Source organism: Musca autumnalis, unplaced genomic scaffold (assembly GCF_047663935.1).
Source record: "Musca autumnalis isolate F117 unplaced genomic scaffold, ASM4766393v1 scaffold_4, whole genome shotgun sequence".
NCBI lineage: Eukaryota > Metazoa > Arthropoda > Insecta > Diptera > Muscidae > Musca > Musca autumnalis.
The window spans coordinates 69,570,405-69,593,427 of NW_027411977.1; the positions used below are offsets into that span (position 1 = coordinate 69,570,405).

Consider the following 23,023-nt stretch of genomic DNA (forward strand, 5'->3'; position numbering starts at 1 on the left):
ACTCTTTGATCGCCTTTTTTCCTTTGTTCCTGTAGTGAGGAAGGTAATAAGGTATTCTGGTGATCCTTGGATGGGGTCTAGAGAAGTCAGGTTTGCTACTTCGATGAGGGATTTGTCCTTCTTATCATTCCAAAGAGACCCAACTCAGCAAAACTGGCGAATCTATTGCAAATATAGGAATAAGGCTAAATCTGTAATTCGCAAAGGGAGGAGACTTCATTATACAAAGCTTTACGGTAGTATGGATTCTACTAGGATTTGGAGGATTCTCAAGACTCATGGTTGTGCGGGAAATGAGAGCGAGTGTATCAATATCGATGTAAATACCATTAATGAGTTCTTTGCTAATGCTACTGATGAGTCTAATGGTGCATTAGTTAATTTTAATGACTTCATTGATTTTGATTCCTCATTTTCATTTCGATGTATTAATGAAGATGAGCTCATTGAAGCAATGAGTAAGGTTAGATCGAAATCTGTTGGTATTGATGGCATACCGATATATTTCATTAAACTGGTTTTTCCGTATATCTCGGATCTTATTTTGAATCTTGTGAATACTATATTAACTTCTTCAGTCTTCCCATCTGTGTGGAAGATAGCTCGAGTAGTGCCAATTCCCAAATCCAGATCTGTTAGGGATTTGGATGACTTAAGGCCCATTTCAATTTTACCAGCCATATCTAAGATTATGGAACATATCATTAAGAATCAAATGCTGGAAGTCTGTTCTAGTCGGATAAATGACTGTCAATTTGCTTTTCGCCAGGGACATAACACTACCCACTTGTTGCTTCAGCTAACTGACTCTATTCGTGAATCCATCAATGATGGTATGTTAAGTGTTCTTATATCTTTGGATTTGTCCAAAGCCTTCAATTCTATTGATTTCTCCTCTCTTGTAATAAAATTAAATCTGCCTGCAAACTTATTTTTTCTTACTTGTATGGTAGAAGTCAGTTTGTTGTAGTGGATGGTTGTGAGTCTAGTTGCCTTCCCCTGTCCTCTGGAGTGCCGCAAGGGTCTGTTCTAGGCCCACTTCTATTTATTTTATACATGAATGACCTTCCTCTTCACACGAATTCGTCATGTTGTTCAACTTTTATTTTTGCAGATGATATATTCTTGCTTTTTAGTGGTACACGTGATGCTTCCAACATGCTTGAATGTAATATTAATTCAAACTTAGATTGTTTTGTTCGTTGGGCTACAAGGAACTTATTGAAAGTCAATCCTTCTAAGACCAAGGCTTTAGCTTTTTGCAATAATAACTGTTCTTTACCACCCATTGATATCTTCTTGGGTCACACTAAAATTGATTTCGTACAGCAACATAAATGCTTGGGAGTAATTATCGATTCTGATCTTTCATTCAAAAGCCACATTGATTCTTTGTCTGGTAAAGTTTGGGGCATATTGCGTAGGATTTATGGTTCTAATTTATATCTTTCTCACCGAATAAAGTTATTACTGGCTAATTCTCTTTTGATGTCCCAAGTATTGTATGGACTTGAGGTGTATTCTGGTACTATTGGCGCCAATATTGACAAATTGAGGTGTATTGTCAATAATATTACACGTTTTTTGTTTAATCTTCCTCGAAGTAGTCATGTATCAGGTCATGTCATTCGGTTTCTAGGTTGCTCCTTCGATATGTTCATAAATTACCGTTGTACGTTGCTTTTTTATAATCTTATAAAGAATGGTATACCTAGTGCCCTAAGGAGAAGATTTACTTTTTTACATTTTAATAGAAATCCCCAAATTTTTATTCCTTTGATTTTGAAGGATGTGTATTCTAGGTCTTTCTTAATCAGAGTTGCACGGTTTTGGAACTTTTTACCACTAGAACTACGTATTTTTTCTCACACCAATAATTCTTTTCGTTTGAAAATCCTTAGATACATTCAGGGGCTACCTGAACAATAATAGTTGTGTCTTTTTACTTTTTCAGTAATAATTATTCAGTAACTTGTTTTCAGAGAGTAAGAGCGATTTTACTCTTTGATACGAAAATAGAGAAAAAAGTAAACAGACAGCATTTAGTAAACTTTAGCAAGGTAACAGTTGATTACCAAAACAAAAACATTGGCGCCAATATATGAAAGAAAAACTAACTCCAAAGCAATGAAAAAATTCTTCAATTTTAAGCAAAATATGTAAAAAATAATTAATATATTAATAAAATAGTCAATAAATATGGCTGAATCGTAATTTTTGGAGTATTTTTCCACAAAAATCAGATAAACATTGAGCAGCCGACCAGTAGCAGATGTTTAAAAAACAGCTGATCGAGCTTGCTAAATGTTGCTGGGAAAAATTCTTTCAGCAACTTTTAGCAAGTTCTCAGCAAACAACTGTCAAAATTGTTCTCTCACTTCGCTCTCTTTTACTGAACTTTTGTGTAAAAAGACAGTATTTAGTAACATTTCGTAATAATTATTACAAATTATCACGTAAAAAGACACAGCTATTATTATACATATATATATATGTATATCGATATATATGTATATATATATATATATATATATATATATATATATATATATATATATATATGCCACTCTTTAAAAATCAGCATATGTTGAGTTACTACTCTTTGGACATATATTTTTTATTTTTTTTGTTTTTCTTTAACATTTTATGGCTGGGGAGCCGAATAAAAAATATATCTGCATTTAAATAATAATTAATTGTTATATATTAATATATTTAAGTACATTAAATTGAATTTATTATTTTATAACTCAGGTTTTTTGTCTTGAGATACGTTTATTTGGCCATTGAGGCTTTGTATCATGTATGAATTTTGAAATAAATAAATAAATAATTTGAATTAATTTTTCAACTTGACAGACGATAGTTTCTGCATTTATGAAACAGCTGTTTGTGTTGTTTGTTTGTACCCAGTAGACCATTTCATAAAGCTTTACAAAAGTTCGCCAAAATATGCGAAACAAATACACTTTCTACCATTGACCTTTTCACCACGATGAAGCAAAAATAAACTAAATTTATTCGCGATATTTTTGAGTCTTTTTAATATTATAAAAATATTGCAAAAAATTAAAAAAACATTTGAAGAAGATATAATTTTCGATAGAATTGGTATGGTGGGTAATGACATTTTTTGTGAAAATAAAAATTTTTAAAAGAGATTTGTTAGAAGGCGTGAAAAACGATTAGCTGCTATTCTACTCGCGAAAGACCACTACTTATTTTGAAGAAACGCGAAAATTGCTGATTTGCTTTCCTTTTTTATTTTCTTAAACATGGAAATTGGACAAAAGACAATTGATTTTCAACAGCATTGCCATATTGAAATTGCGTAAAACTCGGGTTTTTTCGAATATCTTGTGGGTTTTTTTTGCATTCTGTTATAGTATTGTCTGTTAAATGTCATTTCACGCTTATAAAGATTCATTTGAGCTATGCATTTCCAAGGAATTGGCCTAAAACCCAAGCTATTAAAAAAAATCGACTTTTTGTAGTTTTCGACTTTTGATGAAAAAATTAAATATGCGATAAAAATTTAATCATAAATTTTAGAATCATATAAAGTCAGGGATTTGTTAGGAATATAGTAAGAGTATTTTCTCAATCAAAAACCAATGGGTTGGCATGTAAGGATACACCTTTATTACCCTCCAAAGTGTTTGGCAGGATTGCAGGAAAACTATACGTTTTAGAGAAAAAAGTTATTTTATAAAAAATGCTTAAAAAGACTCAAAAATATAATTTTCATAAAAAAATTTAAGTTTTCTCGCAAAAAAAAAATTTTTGGCGCTAAGTGGGTTAAAAAAAAGGTTTCCATTAAATTCAATCACATTTGAGCTTAATTCCTCCGTTCTCCATTTAATCCAACCGCATCTGATTTTCTTTCATCATCATAAAGTTTTTTTATGTTGCTTTCCCATCACTAGTTCAGCTTTCGACATGGACTCCAACTCCACTCCATTAAAATTTTCCATCTCGCGAATTACCGCAAAAATGTTGTTATTTCTTTATTTTTATTTATTTCTTTAATTTAATACAAATTCTTCGAAATGTATACACTCTAGTTTATCTTTTGAAGAAATGTGTAGGGATCAACCAACTGTTTTTTTTTTTTTCTATAGGGATCTCTACAGCAACTGCTTATAAAATGTATCGAACGGAGTGCATTTTTCATAACTCTGTTGGAGTACATCGAAAGATGTTGTGAAATCATAACTCCAATTGCACAACATCCAAAATTTTTTGCTGGGTATGATTATCAGCTGTTTTTGACGTTATTGCGCTATGACATCATTTTCATATTTCGATCAATTGGACAGAAGTATCTACCATCTACCTTGATTATTGTGCCATGGTACAAATACAAAAAAGAATGCACTTGCTGCATTAGACCACTGATGGGCAGAAATGCTCTGCCTCACACACAAAAGTGTAAAAAATACATGAGTCTCTCGCAATTTGCCCACCATTGCATTAGACTATTCAATGTTATTGGTTATTGAATATCAGTTTCTTTCCATTTCAACTCTATCTGCCTCTCTCATACACGAACATCCAGCCATAACATAACTACATAATTAATTCCAACAGCAACAATAAACAAGACACACATTCATTTCTTTATAAAATTAATTGCCAGGGAGTTGAATGATTTCTTTCTACAGTGTCAAGGTCATTGCAAAAGAAATAAGGAAGGAAGGAAAGAAATTATAAAAGGAAAAATAATAATAAAAACACACATTACATACAAAATGAACTGAACGGCGTCGAACTGAAGAAAAACATCAACACAAACACGAATAAAGGAAACAAAGAAAACTAACATAAAATCTAATTACCTTTATCGTTTGTAATCCAACCACTGTGAGTAGCAATGACGTCGACACACGAAATTCTTTGATTTTATTATCTTGGCCAAGAAAAGAGAACCACTGTCTGTCTGCCGAGTAAAAACGTGCTACAGACAAGGCCGGTCGTGAGTACATCAGTTAGTCCGTCGAACTGTAGAGGAGTGAAAGTTTGCAAAGGAAAAGAACAAGTCGTATGTGATAAACTTTTTCAAATAACAAGTACAAAAATAATAAAAAAAAGACGAAAACAAACATGAATCTGTGGCACAATCGTTCATGAGAAGCAAATAAATGATTTTCTCCAAAGGGGGTGGTGGTGGAGGTTATCTCTCTCAACCCAATTTGAAATTTGATTAAATTAAATATGAGAGAGCGTACATTTCAAGACAATACTCTCTATTAACACAAGAGAGAGTGTGAGTTTTTGGTTTGGCTGATTCACTCGGGCATGGAGAGTTATCGAAGAGTGTTTGCCCAACCAAGGAATCACAGATATAAAAAATATAAACACTTGGCCAGGACAACAACAAAAGACAGTTTTTCATAAGCATTCTTTGCTTGCACATATAACGACGTACAACCGGCAGATAAACAACACCCGTTCGTTCATCTTTTTTATTTTGTGCTGTCATCGTCGTGGCCCCGCGTTCGTCGTAGAAACCTTTGATATTTTTGCCATTGTGTGTGTGTGCTTCTTTTTTATTTTTCTTCATTTTTCTTTCGCCTTCTGTTTCTATACGTTGTGTGTAATTTTTTCCCAAGCATAATTTATTAAAACGTTCGTTTAACGTGTATAGAAAGAAGAAGAAGAAGCAATAAAAGTAAATGCAAATCTTTGGAAGAAAAACCAGCCTAATCAAAACAATATTTACTACTAGTATGTACTTTGTGTTCCCCGTGTGTTAATTCAACATTCTAATGCCTGCAATTTTTCTCTACATCTATTTTGCAGATTATTCAACATAAGCCAAAACGACGCGACGCGCGAAGATGGCCAAAATGGAAGTCGACGATGTCGTCGACTTAAGTTTGGGCACTGGGCGAGATCCCGCATTAACTATTACACCGGCAACGGTTAGAGATTTAAGAGCTCTAACACAAAACTCTGGACTGACTATAACACCAGCGCCACCTCCGCCCAGTTCACCGTCTGCCAGTAGCAACACACATGGCAGCAATGCCAATAACACAAATCAAACGAGTAGTGCTGGCGGAGGAGGAAGTAGCGGTGGCAGTGGTTCCAGTACACCTACAACAAATAACATATCAACAACAATAACAAGTGTTGATCCATCCACCACAACAAACAGCACCAGCAGCAACACCACATCATCATCAGCAACGACAACAACAACAGCTCCATCACAACAACAACAACCAGCCGAAGAAAACAAAGTACAGAGACGTGTCTTAAGACCTCGCACAGAACCCAAATCATATGCCGAGGCTCCCGATATTGTATTGCTGCCAGCCCGCATGAATGGTGGTCGTCAACAAAATGGCAATATCGATTCCGAGACGGATGATGAAGAAATGCCTCCATATGTGCCCATCAAAGAACTGACACCCGCCGAATTGAAAGAACGCGAAAATGGTTTGCGTATATTACGAGATGACTTACGCAATGAGGAAACCAAGTTGGTATTGCTGAAGAAACTGAAACAATCGCAACATGTTATGAAGGAGAATATTGTTGTGACACCAACAAGTGTATCACCATCTAATCCATTAGCTGCTATACCGGCCGCTCTAACATCTAAAGGGGCATTAAGTGTGACACCAACAAATGCTGTACCATTACCGGCTCATGGTAAAAGTTCACGTTCCAATAGCAGCAGTAACAATATCTCATCATCGGTTAGCATAAGGTAAGTGAGATGTTTTTAAAAGATTATGGAATTGCTTTAAATGGGTAAATCCAGTTTGTTTGTGATTCTAGAAGCATTCAGAAAAAGAGGCCAACGTTCTACAGGTACCCCTTTGAGGTTACAACCACATTATTTCATTCTTACGGAGGGTCCATACATCCCAAGATATAAGTTTACTTTGTAAGATATAGGCCTGCAAACATTGTCGCCAGTCCTTAAATCCCGGACAAAGTACGGATATCCAGTTGTGCCCTCATGTACTGTCAGCGAATTCATAATTATTCACCCTTTTATATGGAACCTATTCATCCATTTTCATTCTCTAAGCCCACATATATATAAGATATAAGAATATGTCTATCCAGATTGTTCCATATATTTTCAAAGATTTTTTCTCTAAAACACTCCCAAGAATCTGTCTCTGTTTCTGGGACATATAATAGCATGGGCAGTGTCATTTGTCTATGGAGTAAATTTTATCGGGCGAGAGTTCGTTTTGTTTTTGAACTGCGTGTACAGTGTACGGATGCCATTGTGATGCATACACGCCTTACAAGACAGGCCTCGGAATATGACATTTTTTCAACCATCAGCATAAGCGACACTTCCTGAGTATTTCAGACATAAAAAAACTTTCTCTACAAGTGGTGTCTTAAGACACACCGTTCAGACTTGTCTATAAAAATTAGGTCCATATAGTAGAGTCAACTTGTTTGAGTTTTCTCACTCTAAATTGATACCGCAGACAAAACTCGAGGGGAGTTTACATTCAGAATAAGGTTGAACATTTATTCCACCATGGGATCCTTAAGTACGATTCATCGGGTATGCGTTCCCATTGCCAGATGTGTACACCATATCAGCGTGTCACCACTGGTCTCAAATAGTGGCATGCCTGCCATCCAGAGATCGATTTCGACTAGCAACGAAACCTCATCGGGGTCAATGATTGTCAGTCTAAGGTCCGCAGCGGGGAACATTGGGCCGGCCTCGCATGAGGTCTTTTGGGATCTTGTCCGTGATCTTCGGAGCTCGCTTCCCCAAGAAGTATTGAGTTTTTTTTTTCTCATTGGCTTCTGGTCAAGGACAGCTGCATAGGAGATCGGTCGGAGGGTTGACTGCCTGAAGCCCAAAAACGTTTTACCGTTTTTTTTTTTTTGCGATGCTTTGTTCGTCTACACTGGAGATGATGGTTTTTCATTCAGCCCAACCACTTTGGAAGTCCCTATAACCTATGGAATGCCACAACTCTTGCTGTTATAACCTTCCAAAAGCGGGTCATTGTTGGGCCTATAACTTGGATTACAACTATTTATGGGTGGGATGTACACGTTAAGCAGCTCTAACTCAGCAGTTTCACACCTGTCTGCTACACCCATACATTCCATGTACGTTTCATTAAACTCCGGCTGAAGCGATATAGGTCTGTATTCAACAGACTGGTGCAATTGGTAAGCTAATCTCCATTTCTGGTACGATCCTCCTCAGAAGGTCGTAACCATCACAACGCTGTAAACTGCAGTTGTTGAAGAGTTCCGACAATGACATTCTTCCGTCCAATAAAACCCACTATATCTCTTTCATCTTACGTCGGAGTCCATAGCAATTAAATTGCAAAGAGGGTGCATTTCATGGATTGCAGCAGCAACGCCTGGTGTGTGCTTCTTCTGTTTATGGGGACTGCAGGAGAGTCTTGTATTCTGATGACGAGGACTCACTGGGGGCTGTGTTCACAAAGCATACATTGTCCCTCACATGCACTAGCCCAGAGCAACCCGTGAGATGCACCCACTCGCGACATCTGTTACATCTTACCGAAACTTGAGTGTGAGAAGAGAGCACATCCATATTGGTCCATGGATTTCTTCTCGGCCGTTGGCCGTATAACGTGTTTTGTATGGTTCCGGCTCAGTACGGTACCGAAGTACCCGCCGCTGTGGGATTGAGAGTCCCGTGTAGGTCGTCTCCACCCATAAGTTCGTTTTTGTCAGTCGCAGAAGGCTTTACAACAATCTTGACTTTATCCTTGTCCTTAGAGATCGCCGGGTCGTCATCTGTTACATCAATAATGTTTAATGCACATGTTGCAAGTTCAGCTATAGGTGCCAATGCATCCATACCTGCAACAGACGGATCGCAATCGCTTAATCGCATGGCGGTACTGAGTTATTTTGGGCCTGCACCGAAACTTTGTTGCTTTTATTTTCCTTCCCCATCGTAGTTGTTTATTATAGATGAACTATCCCGATCCGCAGTATGCAGAGCAAAAAAGCGCGAACATCTTTTAGAGATTCCTATCTGTCAGATTTTACTTATCTAACTTCAGCATACCGAGGGTCCAAGAGTTCAAGAGACATGTCGAATAAGCTATGTCAGAGCTCTTCCCATCCGCCACCCGGGAAGACGCGTTCAGTAGGAGAATGGCATCTCCCTTAGGAGTATTTAGGACATTTAGGTACTTTAATCCTGTTATTCGTTCTTTATGCTTCTTCCTTTCTTTTGACATTCATGGCGAGGTTGTTTTCTCTTTATATTTTTTCCCTGATGTCTTCTCTTTCTTTTTTGCTTAGTGTTCAACACGTTCCTTTCCGGGCGTCCTTAACTTCAGTAGTGTTCGATGTCGTTGTTTTCCAAAACCCAACTTAGACTATGCAACTTCGGTCAATTCATGGTTACAACCCTATTAAAAATTCCATATTCCAAAACTTCAACACCTTTATTAGTATATTTATTAAAATATTTTTTTTTTTTTTTTTTCAGTGCCACCAATAGCCGATCGAATTTAAATTCTTCATCAACATCGTCACCTCATCGTACGAGCAGCAACAGCAACATTAGTGGCAGCAACACCGGTAGCCACATTAGCAATAGTGCGAGCAATAATAGTATCAGCAATAGTAATTCAATACTGCCACCACCACGTTCATCATTGCCTGGCGGTGCGACACTAACAGCTGGCGGTTCTTCCTCTTCCATTAGCATTCAGGCGGCAACATCATCATCACGTTCTTCGTCCAGTGTACTACCGCCTCGTACAAATTTACCGAATCTCACAATAACACCATCGGTGACTATAACGCCAACATCGGCCCCACCATCAGGACTTAAATCACGCAATGTGAGTTGTTGTAATGTGATCGTTGCAGTAAGCGCTGTGTTTCATTCCTCCCTAGCCCATACTTGCCCTGTAGTAAATCTGTGTTTTAGAAACCAAAAAAATGAAGACAGTTCTTAACATAAAGTGTATACTTATTGACACCTTATAAAGTGAAATGATATTGAAATGTTGTTCGCATCCTTCAAATCACATTTATCCACTCACACATCACACACATCGCTTACTTACAACAGAAACACTATTTTTATAATTTGTTTTTCATACTAATCACTTTCCAAATCCAAACCATTGACATGTCAAAAACAGTGTACATGTTGCACCAGGACTTGGGATAACTTGAACCCGTACTTGGGATATTCTCAACCTTATTTACTTTTTTATTATTTAAACTCACATAGAGAAAACCCAACACACCACATCTATTAACACATCAATTCCTTTACTAATTAAAAAATATATATATAACCAGTTTTGAATCAATTTCATACTATAACTAACCCCTTTTTCATTCATTTGTTGTGTCTTGTTGTCCATCCTGTTTATTATTGTATATTGAATTAACTAAACATATTGAAAATGTAAACAAAATAAGCAGCAGCCTAATATTTCGGATAATTCAAAGGTACCTAATACGATCAGCAACTCGGTATCTATAACACCAGCACCACCGTTGTCGTCTACACAAAACCAGCAGCATAATGAACTTAAGGTAAATTGAACATTTGTATGCATAAGTATCGCACAATTTAGAAAAAATATGATTAAATAAATAAAAATACATTTATAGAATGATCGGTTGAATTCCCGCGAAGATGTACAAACTCCAGCTCAAAGACAGGCAGCAGCCAAATTGGCTTTACGCAAACAATTGGAGAAAACTTTATTACAGGTAATTACCACAAGAATTTTGCTAAATGTATAATTTATTCATTATATGTTTTCATATATATTATTTCAGATACCACCACCTAAGCCTCCACCACCAGAGATGCATTTTATACCAAATCCCAGTAATACAGAATTTGTTTATCTGTTAGGTCTAGAGACTGTGGTCGATTATTTGACGACAAATAAAAAGGCAAATGCTGTGGTACCACCACTACGTTGTGCTCAGTGCAAAATCGATTTTACTCCTGTATGGAAATGGGATAAACCAAGTGGTATGGTTGTGTTCATTTTTAAGCTATATCTGAATTTAATCCCTAATTTCCCCCTTTCAACAGGTAACAAAGAACCCAAGGTTATATGCGAACAATGTGACACATCTAATGTTAAGAAAGCTTTGAAAGCTGAACACACCAACCGACTGAAACAAGCCTTTGTCAAGGCTCTACAACAAGAACAAGAAATTGAACAACGTTTAGCCACCCAAAGTAGTCCCTCGCCCGTGGATGCCCATATTATGGCATCTATAACGTCAGCGACGCAATCACAGAGTCAATCACAACAATCTGTGGCGGCCGCCCATCAATCTCAACCGCAAATTGCCCATGCCGCATCCACTGCAGCCGCTTTGGTCAATTTACCACCATCGGTAACGGTTATACCCACCAAATGTCAAACACCAACACCGCGTCCTACACCGCCACCAACGAATCAACCAACACCGCCTCCGCCACCACCAACAACACCAAGATCGTCGCGCGTATCAATATCACATTCGTCTCAACCCAGTCCTAGTACTCCAACACCTAGCCAAATGCATCACCATCATCATCAACAACAACAGCAGCAGCAACAGCAGCGTGAGAGAGAACGTGAACGTGAAAGAGAGCGTGAGCGGGAACGAGAACGAGAACGTGACCATCATCGTGCTGAGCAACAACAACAGCGTGCTGCAGCTGAACAGCAACAGCAGCAACAACAACAGCAGCAGCAACAATATGAGAAATACTCAGCAGCTGCCTTAGCTGCGGCTGCCCAACTGGGGGCACTTGGTTTGCCGGGTCTCAACAATTTAGCAGGTCTAGGTGGTCTTGGCAATTTGGGCAATCTTGGTAATCTTGGTCAATTGGGTAATTTGGCTGCTCTCGGTGGTTTGGCAAATCTTGGTGCAGCGGCGGCAGCAACAGCAACCAATCCAGCAGCGGCGGCAGCAGCTGCAGCAGCAAATTTGACCGGTCATGGTAATACAAATCCTGCCGCTGCTGCGGCAATGCAGGCTTTTCAACAGCAAATATTTAGAGGTAAGTCGTTGGTAGTTTGTAGAAATAACGGCATAAGTCACACTATGAGGTAATTTCGATAATGTTAAATTGGTCATTATTTTATGGACAGGATTGTCTTAAGTAGATCAAAGGTAACAATAAACCAGGGTTATAGAAAATTTTTATGTTCTGCTTCACCGCAGCTTACCACTCACCACCGTGGATCCTATTCCCCACAGTGTAATGTAGTAAGTAATGTAGGCAACATTTCCTAAGTTTCTCAGCCATAAAAAGTAGGTCCCATATCATTGAGCCAATATGAATCGGCGTGCATTGATTGATATGAAAGAAGACTCCTTGGTCCCTTTGGGAATGTTGTGGAACAATTATTATTATGTCTAAGTTGCAATCACTACGGCCCCTATCGTAAATTCATGCAAAGATTTATTCGAAGAAAACGAACAAATAAAAGAGGTTTGGAATTCAATTAAATTATTTTGTGCGGCTAGTACACAACCAGGGCTGCCTTATTGCATGACAAAAATAAAACGTTTGTCCTTGCTGTCAAGCGTATAGACTTCAAGGAAGCAATCCCACCACCGGAGAGTTCTTCGACCGGATTGATCTGGAACCACACCACTGTTGTTATTTGAATGTAAAACTACCTTTTACACTTCTACTTGTAATTATAATATCACATATAGTATGCATTGGAATTTGTATTCGTATGTCTGTAATTTTGAATACATATTTTTTCACTTCATTAATAAACGTTAAACACAATAACCACACCCGTATTTCGGCCAAGGGCTGCCAACACAGTGTACATATGTTTATATTTATATCGATTTTCTGTGGTGGGAACAGCATGTCCGGATTATTTTCATCGTGCCCGGACTCAGGAAACCCCCCCAGGAACAATATGGATGTGCTCGGTTTGTCACATCCGTATCCACCTCACGGCAATAGATGTCGTGCATCTCAGGGGTGGCTCCGGACTCGTCCATGTGAGGAACTACGACGTTGCTGATCATCAAAATATGTGAGACTGCCCCGCAGTCCCACAACAGCAACCGCAAAAGCAGCAGTTTATACCAGAGCTCCGATTTACTCGCGAGTGAAGATTTGTGGGAGGTTGTTGTTATTGTTGTTGTTGTAACAGTGTTTTTATTATGTTTATATGTTCGTTCCTCTGATCAATCTGGCTCTGGGTCTATCTCCAGTTCCAGAAAAATGTCTGCTTCGATGGGATGTAGCCACAGATCCACTGGAGTTAGATGGGTACCCAGCAAAAAGTTTGCCTCCAAAGAGGCAGTTAAATGATTTGTACAAGTGATCTGGAAGTGCATCAAATTATGCATTTTCGCTCATGATTTTCGCAATAGCGTGACTACTGACTGCACTGCATTTTAACTGACCCTTTGGCACTGCATTTAAACTGACCTTCTGGCACTGCATTTTGACTGACTCTTTGGCATAGCATTTTAACTAACCCTTTGTGGTAGAATAGGAGGAAGTCCAAAGCACGTGTTTTGATACAGGCATTCTGCGGAAATTGTGCAAGCCATTACAAAATATCCCAGAAAAAAATGCATTTATTATTTGTCTAAAACAAAAATATTAAGAACTTTATTACATTAACACAAATTATGAAAATTCTCCATTGAATTCGATCGCAAACATGCGTGTTTCCTCCGCTCTCCATTTAATCCAAGCTGAACTGTTTTTGTTTCATCTGCTAAATGGGTTGTCTTCCCATCACCAGTTAAGTTATCGACATGTACTCCATTCGTAAATTTTCTTCTCGTGAGTTACCGGAAAAATGTTCACAAATTAAATATTATTTAGTTTGTATTAACAAATGTTTGGAAATGTTAACACGATTGCCTCTTTTTGGAAATGTATTCCGCTGCCTGTAGAGATGTACAAACTGATTTATGTACATGTAGGGATCTCTAACAACTGCTAATAAAATGTACATAGCGATTATGAATCTTCACGTAGGGAGCTACTCACAAGTGAGTTGCAGTTCACTTTCACCTGCTCGAGCTATTACGATTGGGCAGGGAGGAGCACAAAAAGTGAACAAGGGTTGACAAGTCGGAAAATGGAAAATAATGGCGCGACTTGTGAACCCTTGAAATAATAATTTGTGTTACCATACCGTCATTTTTTGCACAAATAACTTTGGGATTATTAAATTCTTATTTTTTGCATAAAAAGTAAATAAATTTTCAAATTAATAAACATTTCTAGCAAGAAAAATGTCGGTTATTAAAAATCCACTGTAAAAGAACATGAATATTGGTAAAAGAAAATACAACATTGAAACAACATGGCAACATCTGTAACAGCTGTTCTTTTGTTTTGACAGATATGTGAAAATTGTTTATTTACACTGAAGAATTCGTGAAATTTATTGGAAAATCGTAAAAAAGTGAACAAATGTCGTTTAAAAACGTCATTAAATGGCTACAATAAGTAAATGTTTAATGTTGCATTTTGGGTGATAACAGAAATGGCAAGTTCTGAGGAATACCAAGGAAATGGAGTGGAAGCTGTACCAGCGATGTTAGGACATCACAGGAGATCAATGATTGGTTCAAATGAGGTTCAGCATTGAGCCAATTCCAAGAATTGTAAATACAATTCGTGAAACATCCGATATTTTCTCCAGTATAAGAACCAATTCTATGAATGCTAAGTATAATTCCTAATGCTTTCTTCAACACTTAAACCAATTTAATGAATTTTAAATACAATTTCAATAATTTTCAATTGTAATTCCAATTTTTGGAACTCCTTTCCTTTACCGACCCATCGCAGAAAATTATGAAAACAATTGCCACAGATAGTGCTTTTTATCCCGATTCCAACGATGTATTGCTTTTGTTGCGGAAATCTATACTTCCCGAGATATGGGCCTCAAAAGATCCACAAAGGCCCTAACCAATTTTTCTCTAAAGAGCCGGCCTTCGGCCGGGATTTAAGACTTTCTCCTATGGACAGGTGCAAATCTCGGAAATGGGAACAACATTTTCTTTTAAATTAAATATTTTCGTTGGATTCGGTGTAAAAAGTACTATCTGTGGTAATTTTTTAATAATTTTCTGTGGTGGTTTGCCAACATTTTAGACTAGGGCCGTTGTGGAACTTTGGATGTCTATATCTCGGGAAGTATACATTTCCGCAACAAAAGCAATACATGGTTGGAATCGGGATAAAAAGCACTATCTGTGGTAATTTTTTCATAATTTTCTGCGGTGGTTTGCCAACATTTTATACTGGGGCCTTTGTGGAACTTTGGATGCCCATATCTCGGGAAGTATACATTTCCGCAACAAAAGCAATACATGGTTGGAATCGGGATAAAAAGCACTATCTGCGGCAATTTTTTCATAATTTTCTGCGGTGGGTCGGTAAAGGAAAGATAAGCCCAATTTTTTTTTGTTCATGGCATATAACAACCGGTACTTAAAATACTATTCCAGGAAATTGCTTGGTGTAGATACCATTCCACTGGGTTATCGACGATGACGAGATTAAGATCTCAAAATGGTTTGGATCTTTTTGGGGCAACGGTCTGGACTTATATTCCATCAAAATATTTGATTCTATTCAAGCTTGAGGGCAAGTGATTGGACATGTCATCTTTTTAGCACCAGCACCCATTTTTTCCAAGACTGCGACCCCAAAAGTTCCAAATCGTGTACATTACTCTCTCTAGGAACAACAATCGCAGACATGGGTTGCTCCAGATTGGGTCCTTGTATATTTGTGAACCGCTTTATACAGTATGCACCTTTTTGATCTGTCCATACCTGAAAACGGGGAACGCTTTAGTTACAGTACTTGCTTGGGCGTTACCGTGAGAGCCATCCCAATCACCATCTAGTAGGTTGGCCCGACACACTAGGTCCATCAAGAATGATCTTCACTTTCTAGAGAGGAAAGCCCAACGATACAGGAGAGAACCCCTTGCTCAACAAGCATTTCAAGTAGGTTTGTATAGCTTTCACATAGTCGCAGTTTCTAATGTAAACAAATATAGTGTGAATAAAGTCCACCACAAACCAGAGTAGTTTTTGCTCAACTATACTCGGGATATTGCAGTCGTCTAAATTCTTATAGGGCAAATGTTGATAGCACCATGCATAGCACTCTTCGTCTTTTAAAGGTGCGATGCCAAACCTAGTCATTTAACTTCAGTGGATAGTTACATCCCATTCTTGGAACTGAAGTTAGACCCAATTTTGTACCAAATTCTGAAAGAATTCAGAGATTCAGACCGAATTCGTAAAGAACTCTGAAAAAATGTTAGCGGTAAATGTACTAATATTTGTTTTTGTCGAAAACATATTGCGATTAAAAATATAAAGAAACTCTTATCACAATAAGGTAGAATCTATTCCATTTTCAATATTTCAACCATCTTTGATGGTCATCCTCAGGGATTGGCTTTCAAAAACAAGAACATTTGTTTTATGCAACTATAAACAATATGGTAGAAATTTATAATAACAATGATATTTCTTTCTTTTTATAAGAATAAAAACAAAAAAATTTTAATTCTTAAGTTGACCTCAAGCCAAAATTAAAACCAAAGAAAAAAGCGTCCAAAGGTCAACAATAACCTCAAAACATAAAAAATTTCTAATTATTTTTTGTTGCTTTCAACCTAAAATACAATTAATTATCATTACAGATACAAAATATTCGTATTTTTTAAAATAAATGACCTCACTTAAATTTTTTTGTTCAACTCACTTTGATTTCGGTAGTGAGAAATTTCAGCACAAATTTGCCTCTTTTTCTCACTTTTTTTACATTTGTAATAGCTAATTTTTTCACGAACGTGAGTTTTGCTTACCCTCTTCTTGTTTATAATAAGGGAAGAGTGAGAACATAACAGCACTCACGGCGATATGATGTTTATAATAGGGGAGGAGGCGAGAAAGAGAAAACTCACGGTGAGATGCCGTTCATAATTGGGCTGGTAGTGAACGGAGTGACTTTTTCACCACTCCGTTTGAACTGCATCCGGATGTTGTTAAAAAGTGACAAGTGTATGTGATGCTTTGGATTGCATCCAAATGCTGTTAAAATGTGAGGACTGGAGTGCCTTTTTCACGACTCCGTTTGAACTGCATCAAAACATGCCGTGACAGAACTAGTCCAAATTGCACTACTCCCAATTTATTTTGCTGGGTAGGTTTGGCGGGGCAGTTAACAAGGTGTTGTGTGTCGTGCGGGCCCATGCCGCATACTGGGCAAATGTATTACACGGCGCGATCGATTTCCGCCCAATACGAATTTAGGCGACTGCAATATCCCGAGCGTAGTTGAGCCAAAACTACTCTGGCTTGTCGTGGCAGCTGACGCTGCGATAGTCGGAGAATGTACTCCGAGTACTTTATTCACACTATAATTACTTACGGCCTTGGCAACTGCGTCCGTGTGAATGCTATTCAATCCTGATTGATATGCTTGTTGATCTAGTGGTTCTCCCCTGTATCGTTGGACCTCTCTGTCTAAAGCTGATATCCCTGTATGGGCCGGGCCTACCCACAAGATGGTGATTGGGATGGCTCACACGATAACATCCAAGCAGTACTGCAACGAAAGCATCTCATTGTGTTGCTTTACAGGAAGAATTTTTGCCTCCTCGTGTAGATGGTCCACTGAAGATTTGAGAAGGCACCCTGTCGCTGTTCTCAGGGCGGCATTCTGGCAAGTTTGAATCTTTTTCCAGTTCGTATCACACAATCTCGGGGACCAGACTGGAGCCGCATAGCTTACCACAGACCGACCTATCGCGTTATACGTGGCCAACAAGGTTTCTTTAACTGCACCCCAAGTGCTGCCGGCCAGGGACTTAGGACCTTGTTCCTACTTTTCAACTTGTCTCAGATAGCTGTGGCGTGTGCGCACGACGTGAATGTAGTGTCGAATGTGACCCCTAAAATTTTAGGGCAGTTTGTGGCCGGAATTCTGCTTCCGGCGACCACGACATTCAACTCACGTCCAAACTGCGCTGTCCATGTGGTGAACAAAGTGGCTGTAGATTTTGTGGCAGAAATCTGCATATTCCTCGAATGGAAAAAGGTGGTAAGATCGGTTAAATAGTTGTTCAGTCTCTCGCAGATGTCATCAGGATAGGTACCCGACGCCAGGATCGTGCAATCATCCGCATACGTCACGATCTCAATACCGTCTGGAGGGCGTGGAATACAGGAGAGGTAGAGGTTAAACAGTTCCGGATATATCACCCCACCTTGGGGAACTCCCTGTTTCACTCTACGGGGTTTGGACTTCTTATTCCTGAATTCCACGTACGATTGGCGTCCACACATATTTTCGACTATCCAAAGTTTCAAGCTTGGCCGGAGGGTTATCTGTTCAATGTCCTCAAACAGCGTGGAGTGCCTGACTATATCAAAGGCTTTTGATAAGTCAAGCGCCACCATCAATGTTCTATCGCACGGCCGTCTTTGGTTGAGTCCTTTACAGATATATGTGGTAATGGCGTGCAGCGCTGTTGTTGTGCTGAGCTGCTTACGGAATCCATGCTGATGATCGGCAACTTGATAGCTATTTCTAATACTGGGGAGGAAGGAGCAAGGCCTCAAGTGCCTTTGCTACGGGCGGCAAAAGCGAAATCGGTCTGCACGATTCACTTTTGCTGGCATCCTTGCCTGGCTTCCGTAGTGCGACCACCCCGCCCATTTTCCAGACTTCGGGAACAACGAGGGTGGCTAGCGACAAGTTGAAGACTTTGGCGAGATACTCGACTCCCGACTCATCCAGCTGCTTCAACATTACCATGGAAATTCCATCAGGGCCCAACGCTTTGGATGATTTAGCGTTCCTGATGGCATTGGCAACATCATCCATTGTAAATTGTGGTGGTTCATCCTCGGCAGGAAGAGATCTGATGCGACGTAATAATCTTCTCTTCGCCCTGTCACTCTCGGGATGCTCGACAAACTGTCGATTGAAATTACTTGCGCACCTCTTCGGGTCAGTCAACGTAACGTCGCCAAACGTGACTGATGTCCTATCTTGTCTTCTTCCACGGTTCGAGAGCGACTTAGCCGTTGCCCACAATTAGCTTATACCGGCTCCAATGTTGCAGCTCTTCAGATGATTTAACCATTTGTTCGGCTTATGCTCGCCGACCAGCCTGTTAACTTCCAGTGTCAGCTCCCTAACTCTGGGGTCATTGGGGTTGATACGACGAAGCTCATCACGCTCATTAGCTAATCCCGTCGCCTCTGCTGGGAAATTGGGTCTTATTTCAGGTATTCGACGAACAGGGATAAAGCGAGCGGCTGCAGCAGTGATGATGTCTCGGAACTTCCTCTCTGCTACCCGAACATCAGAAGGATTGGGCAATTCTCTGAAGCTGTGATTGGTAAAAATCCGCCTTTTATTTATAACCAATTTTGCTTATAACCAATGGAAGCAGTCACTATACTAGACCTAGATATTAAGCACGAAAGCGAACATACTTACTTAGCTGGCCCATTACAGAACATTTGTTCTATAGGCCGAACTAAGAAAAGATCTCCAATTCTCTCCATTTGTTGCTTCGCTTTCTGGAATACCGGTCCTTTTCATCTCATCATCCACTTGTTTGCGCCATCTATTCCTTGGCGTCCCAATTCTGCGTGCACCACGCCATGTGGCATGTATTCATACGCCTTTTTAGCGGGTTCATCATCGCTCATTCTTATGATATGGCCTAGCCAACGCAATCGCTGCATCTCGATACGTTTAACAATATTGATGTTGTATAGCAGATACAGCTCGTGGTTCATGCGACGTCGATATTTTTGCCGTCAACGCAGATTGGTCCGTAGATCTTTCGAAGAATTTTTCTCTCAAACACACCAAGCACTGCCATGTCTGCTTGCGCAAGTACCCAGGCTTCGGAGCCATACATCAGCACGGGTAGTATCAGTGTTTTGTAGAGCGTTATTTTTGTTTGACGAGATGTGGCTTTGTTTCTAAACTGCTTACTTAAACCAAAGTAGCATCTGTTGGCCAATACAATTCTTCTTTTTATTTCACAACTGATGTCGTTTGTTGTGTTTACGGAGGTGCCGAGGTAGACGAAGTCTTTTACTACCTCAATATTATAGGAACCAACTTCCACAGTCGGCCCGAGCTCAATGGACGCATTGCGCGTCGACACCATCACCTTGGTCTTTTCACCGTTTAGCGCCAGACCCACTTTAGCAGATTATCCTTCGACCTTCATAAAGGTATCAGTTACTTCTTTTACTGATCGGCCTATGATGTCTATATCATCAGCATAAGCAAGTAACATGTGACTATTGGTGTAGATTGTGCCACTTCTTTTGACGTTTGCCTCTCGTATAACCTTTTCCAGCAGGATGTTGAAGAGGTCACACGAAAGGCTGTCTCCTTGTCTGAAACCTCTTTTGGTACCAAACTCTTCGGAGAGGTTCTTTCCTATTTTAACTGAGGACCTCGTGTCAGTTAAAGTCATTTTGCAAAGACGGATGAGCTTTGCGGGTATACCAAATTTAGACATGGCTTGGAATACCTTTGAACGCAGCGGGCTGTCGAAGGCTGCTTTATAATCGACAAAAAGGTGGTAGGTGTCGATCTGCATCTCTTGGGTCTTCTCCAGGATTTGCCGCAGGGTAAATATCTGGTCAATGGTGGACTTGACAGGTCTAAAGCCGCATTGGTATGGTCCAATTATCTCGTTGACCATAGGCTTTAGTCGTGCGCACAATATCCCTGCCACGATCTTGTAGGCAATAGGGAGTAGACTTATGCCCCTATAGTTAGACCATACAGTCTTATCTCCCTTCTTGTGGACGGGGCACAGGAACATACACTTAAATCAAAAGTTAAAAAATTAAGATAAGTGCCGTTCTTGTTGGCCGATTGCAACGGTATCAGTTTCCTGATACCGGTGTTACAATATAATAATATCGATCAACCCGATCCAGTGCCTCCTCACAAACGTTACAAATTTTTCGCAGAAGAGCACTTGTAAAACCAAATTTAAGATCGATAATGACATATGGTAGACCTTATGGTCCTGATTGCAACGATATGGTTTTTATTGGGGGTATATAGCTGTCGCCTGACTGATTCTTTTTTCTTCAAATTACAACTTCCAAAAATAAAATTAACATTTTCTTTTCTCATTTCTTGTAGCTTTGGGTCAAGGTTTAGCAACAAATCCCCAGCATATGATGCAATTTACACCTCTACTATACTCCTATCAAATGGCTATGGCCCAAGCGGCTCAAGTAGCTGGTAAGTGAAACAAATTGTAAAATTATAGCTTGCTATATTCTTTTTTTTAATTTTGGCCATTTGTTGTGTTCTCCCTCTAGCCTATACAAATAAAAACAAGTCTTCATCTTCAACATCCTCCTCTGCTTCAACATCTAAAGCTCAAACGCCTTCATTGGCGGATATACAACGAGCTGCTGAATTGCAGCGTCAATACCTATTAGAGATGATACCACCGCCAGCACCAGGACCTAGCAATAGTCGTCAAAATAATTGGAAAACATAAGTTTATGGATGATCGTGAAGACTTCACAGACCCACACACACACCACGTACATATATACATATAAACACAGCAATACAAACCCGACATACATCTAAAGAGAGACATTAAGAAAAAGATACAGAAGGCGGCGACACGCCGCCACCCCAAAATGCATGCTACACGAAACAACTATTTTTTTGCTTGGCAAAAAATAATTGAAAATCATAAAACTGAAACAGTTCGAGCTATATACAACAACAGTAAACAAGTATGATGACAACTAAATAAGATGGAGTTTTATTTTAAAATAAATTTTTTAAAGTAAAAAGAAAAAAAAAAAATTATACAATTTTCTAGCTACATAACTAAATTTTACAGCTAAGCCTGCTCGATTATTTTTTAAGACCGTTTTTGCATGATACAAATGCATGTTTTTAATTTCATTATTTACTTTTCGTTTTTATTAATTATATAATAAAAAACAAAACAATTCTAATTCTCAATTGTGTATAGTAAAAAAATCATTCTCTTTTTTTCTTCCTCTTTGTTCTTAAATAATACCCTACACTACCGCTCACCCATTGCTAATGTGGTACTATTTAACACCCTTTAAGGATTCTTTCCCACATCTCAGTAAAGGCCACTTGAGAATTATTGAAGTGATTTCATTTAACGATAGACTTCCATTTGGAAATGTAAAGTTTGTAATTCTATCCGTTCACAACAAGATTTGTGTGGAAATCTAAACGGATTTTAATATCCATTGATAATGCTCAATAAACCAAACATGTATTTATTAACTCCTCGGATATTGTAAATTTCCAGATCCACTTGTGACACTTATGTTGTTTGCTGTTTGCGCTAAAGCAGCTTCGAATACACAAAAAATTTGAGTGTGTGATTGAGTTTGTGTGTAAAACCAATGGTGATTTTTTATTTCTGGTGTTAACTTCATAAGCAGCAATATAATAGCAATCAAGTCTCTACTCGGTGATATTTCGGCACATAGTGGAATAATGTAATCTTAAAAAAAAATTAAAGATATATATGAGTTTAAAAAAGGTGATAGATTATAAATTTCTAAGAGACGTGAGAGTTCATTCGACTCCTTTTTAGGTCTTGTAGCTCTTTATCACAAAGGGATAGCATTGTAAGAGACTGGGAATATAAGTGTAAAATGAGAAAAATTGGCAGAAATTGATTAATTCTGACTTCCCACACTTTACCAGTAATCTGCAATTTATTTTTGCGGATTTAACGTTTTCGATACTCACAATTTCCTTTTTCCTTCTAGCAAAGAGTAAGATACAGGTGGGTCGACCGGTTTAAGCACCATCATATTTTTGTATAAAAGAAGCAGTTTGGTTCACCTTTTCTCGAAATTTATGGTTTCTTTTTCAGCTAGGTTAGGTTATAGGATACGGTGCATTGTACTCATCCCGGATACAAATGGATAAGAGAGGAAAGGAAGAGGGAGGGAGGGTGCAGGGAAAGTG

General features: G+C 38.7%; 1 protein-coding gene across 25 annotated transcripts in view; it reads left to right on the forward strand.

Moving 5' to 3' along the window:
• The window catches only part of simj (transcriptional repressor p66-beta simjang), a 265,771-nt gene extending 243,903 nt beyond the window's left edge, over positions 1-21,868 (forward strand). For 13 of the 25 annotated variants that reach the window (XM_073982393.1, XM_073982397.1, XM_073982390.1 and 10 more), the window contains 8 exons: positions 5,803-6,718; positions 9,479-9,836; positions 10,459-10,545; positions 10,624-10,725; positions 10,795-10,996; positions 11,060-12,022; positions 21,182-21,283; positions 21,364-21,868. In XM_073982393.1, coding sequence (XP_073838494.1) covers positions 5,841-6,718; positions 9,479-9,836; positions 10,459-10,545; positions 10,624-10,725; positions 10,795-10,996; positions 11,060-12,022; positions 21,182-21,283; positions 21,364-21,548 — 2,877 coding nt within the window. In that variant the 5' untranslated portion in view covers positions 5,803-5,840 and the 3' untranslated portion in view covers positions 21,549-21,868. Of the gene's footprint in view, positions 1-4,685; positions 4,864-4,923; positions 5,042-5,149; positions 5,728-5,802; positions 6,719-9,478; positions 9,837-10,431; positions 10,546-10,623; positions 10,726-10,794; positions 10,997-11,059; positions 12,023-21,181; positions 21,284-21,363 lie in introns of those variants that run through there. The other 12 variants (XM_073982375.1, XM_073982376.1, XM_073982377.1 and 9 more) reach the window with 6 other exon arrangements.
• Positions 21,869-23,023: the final 1,155 nt, after the last annotated feature.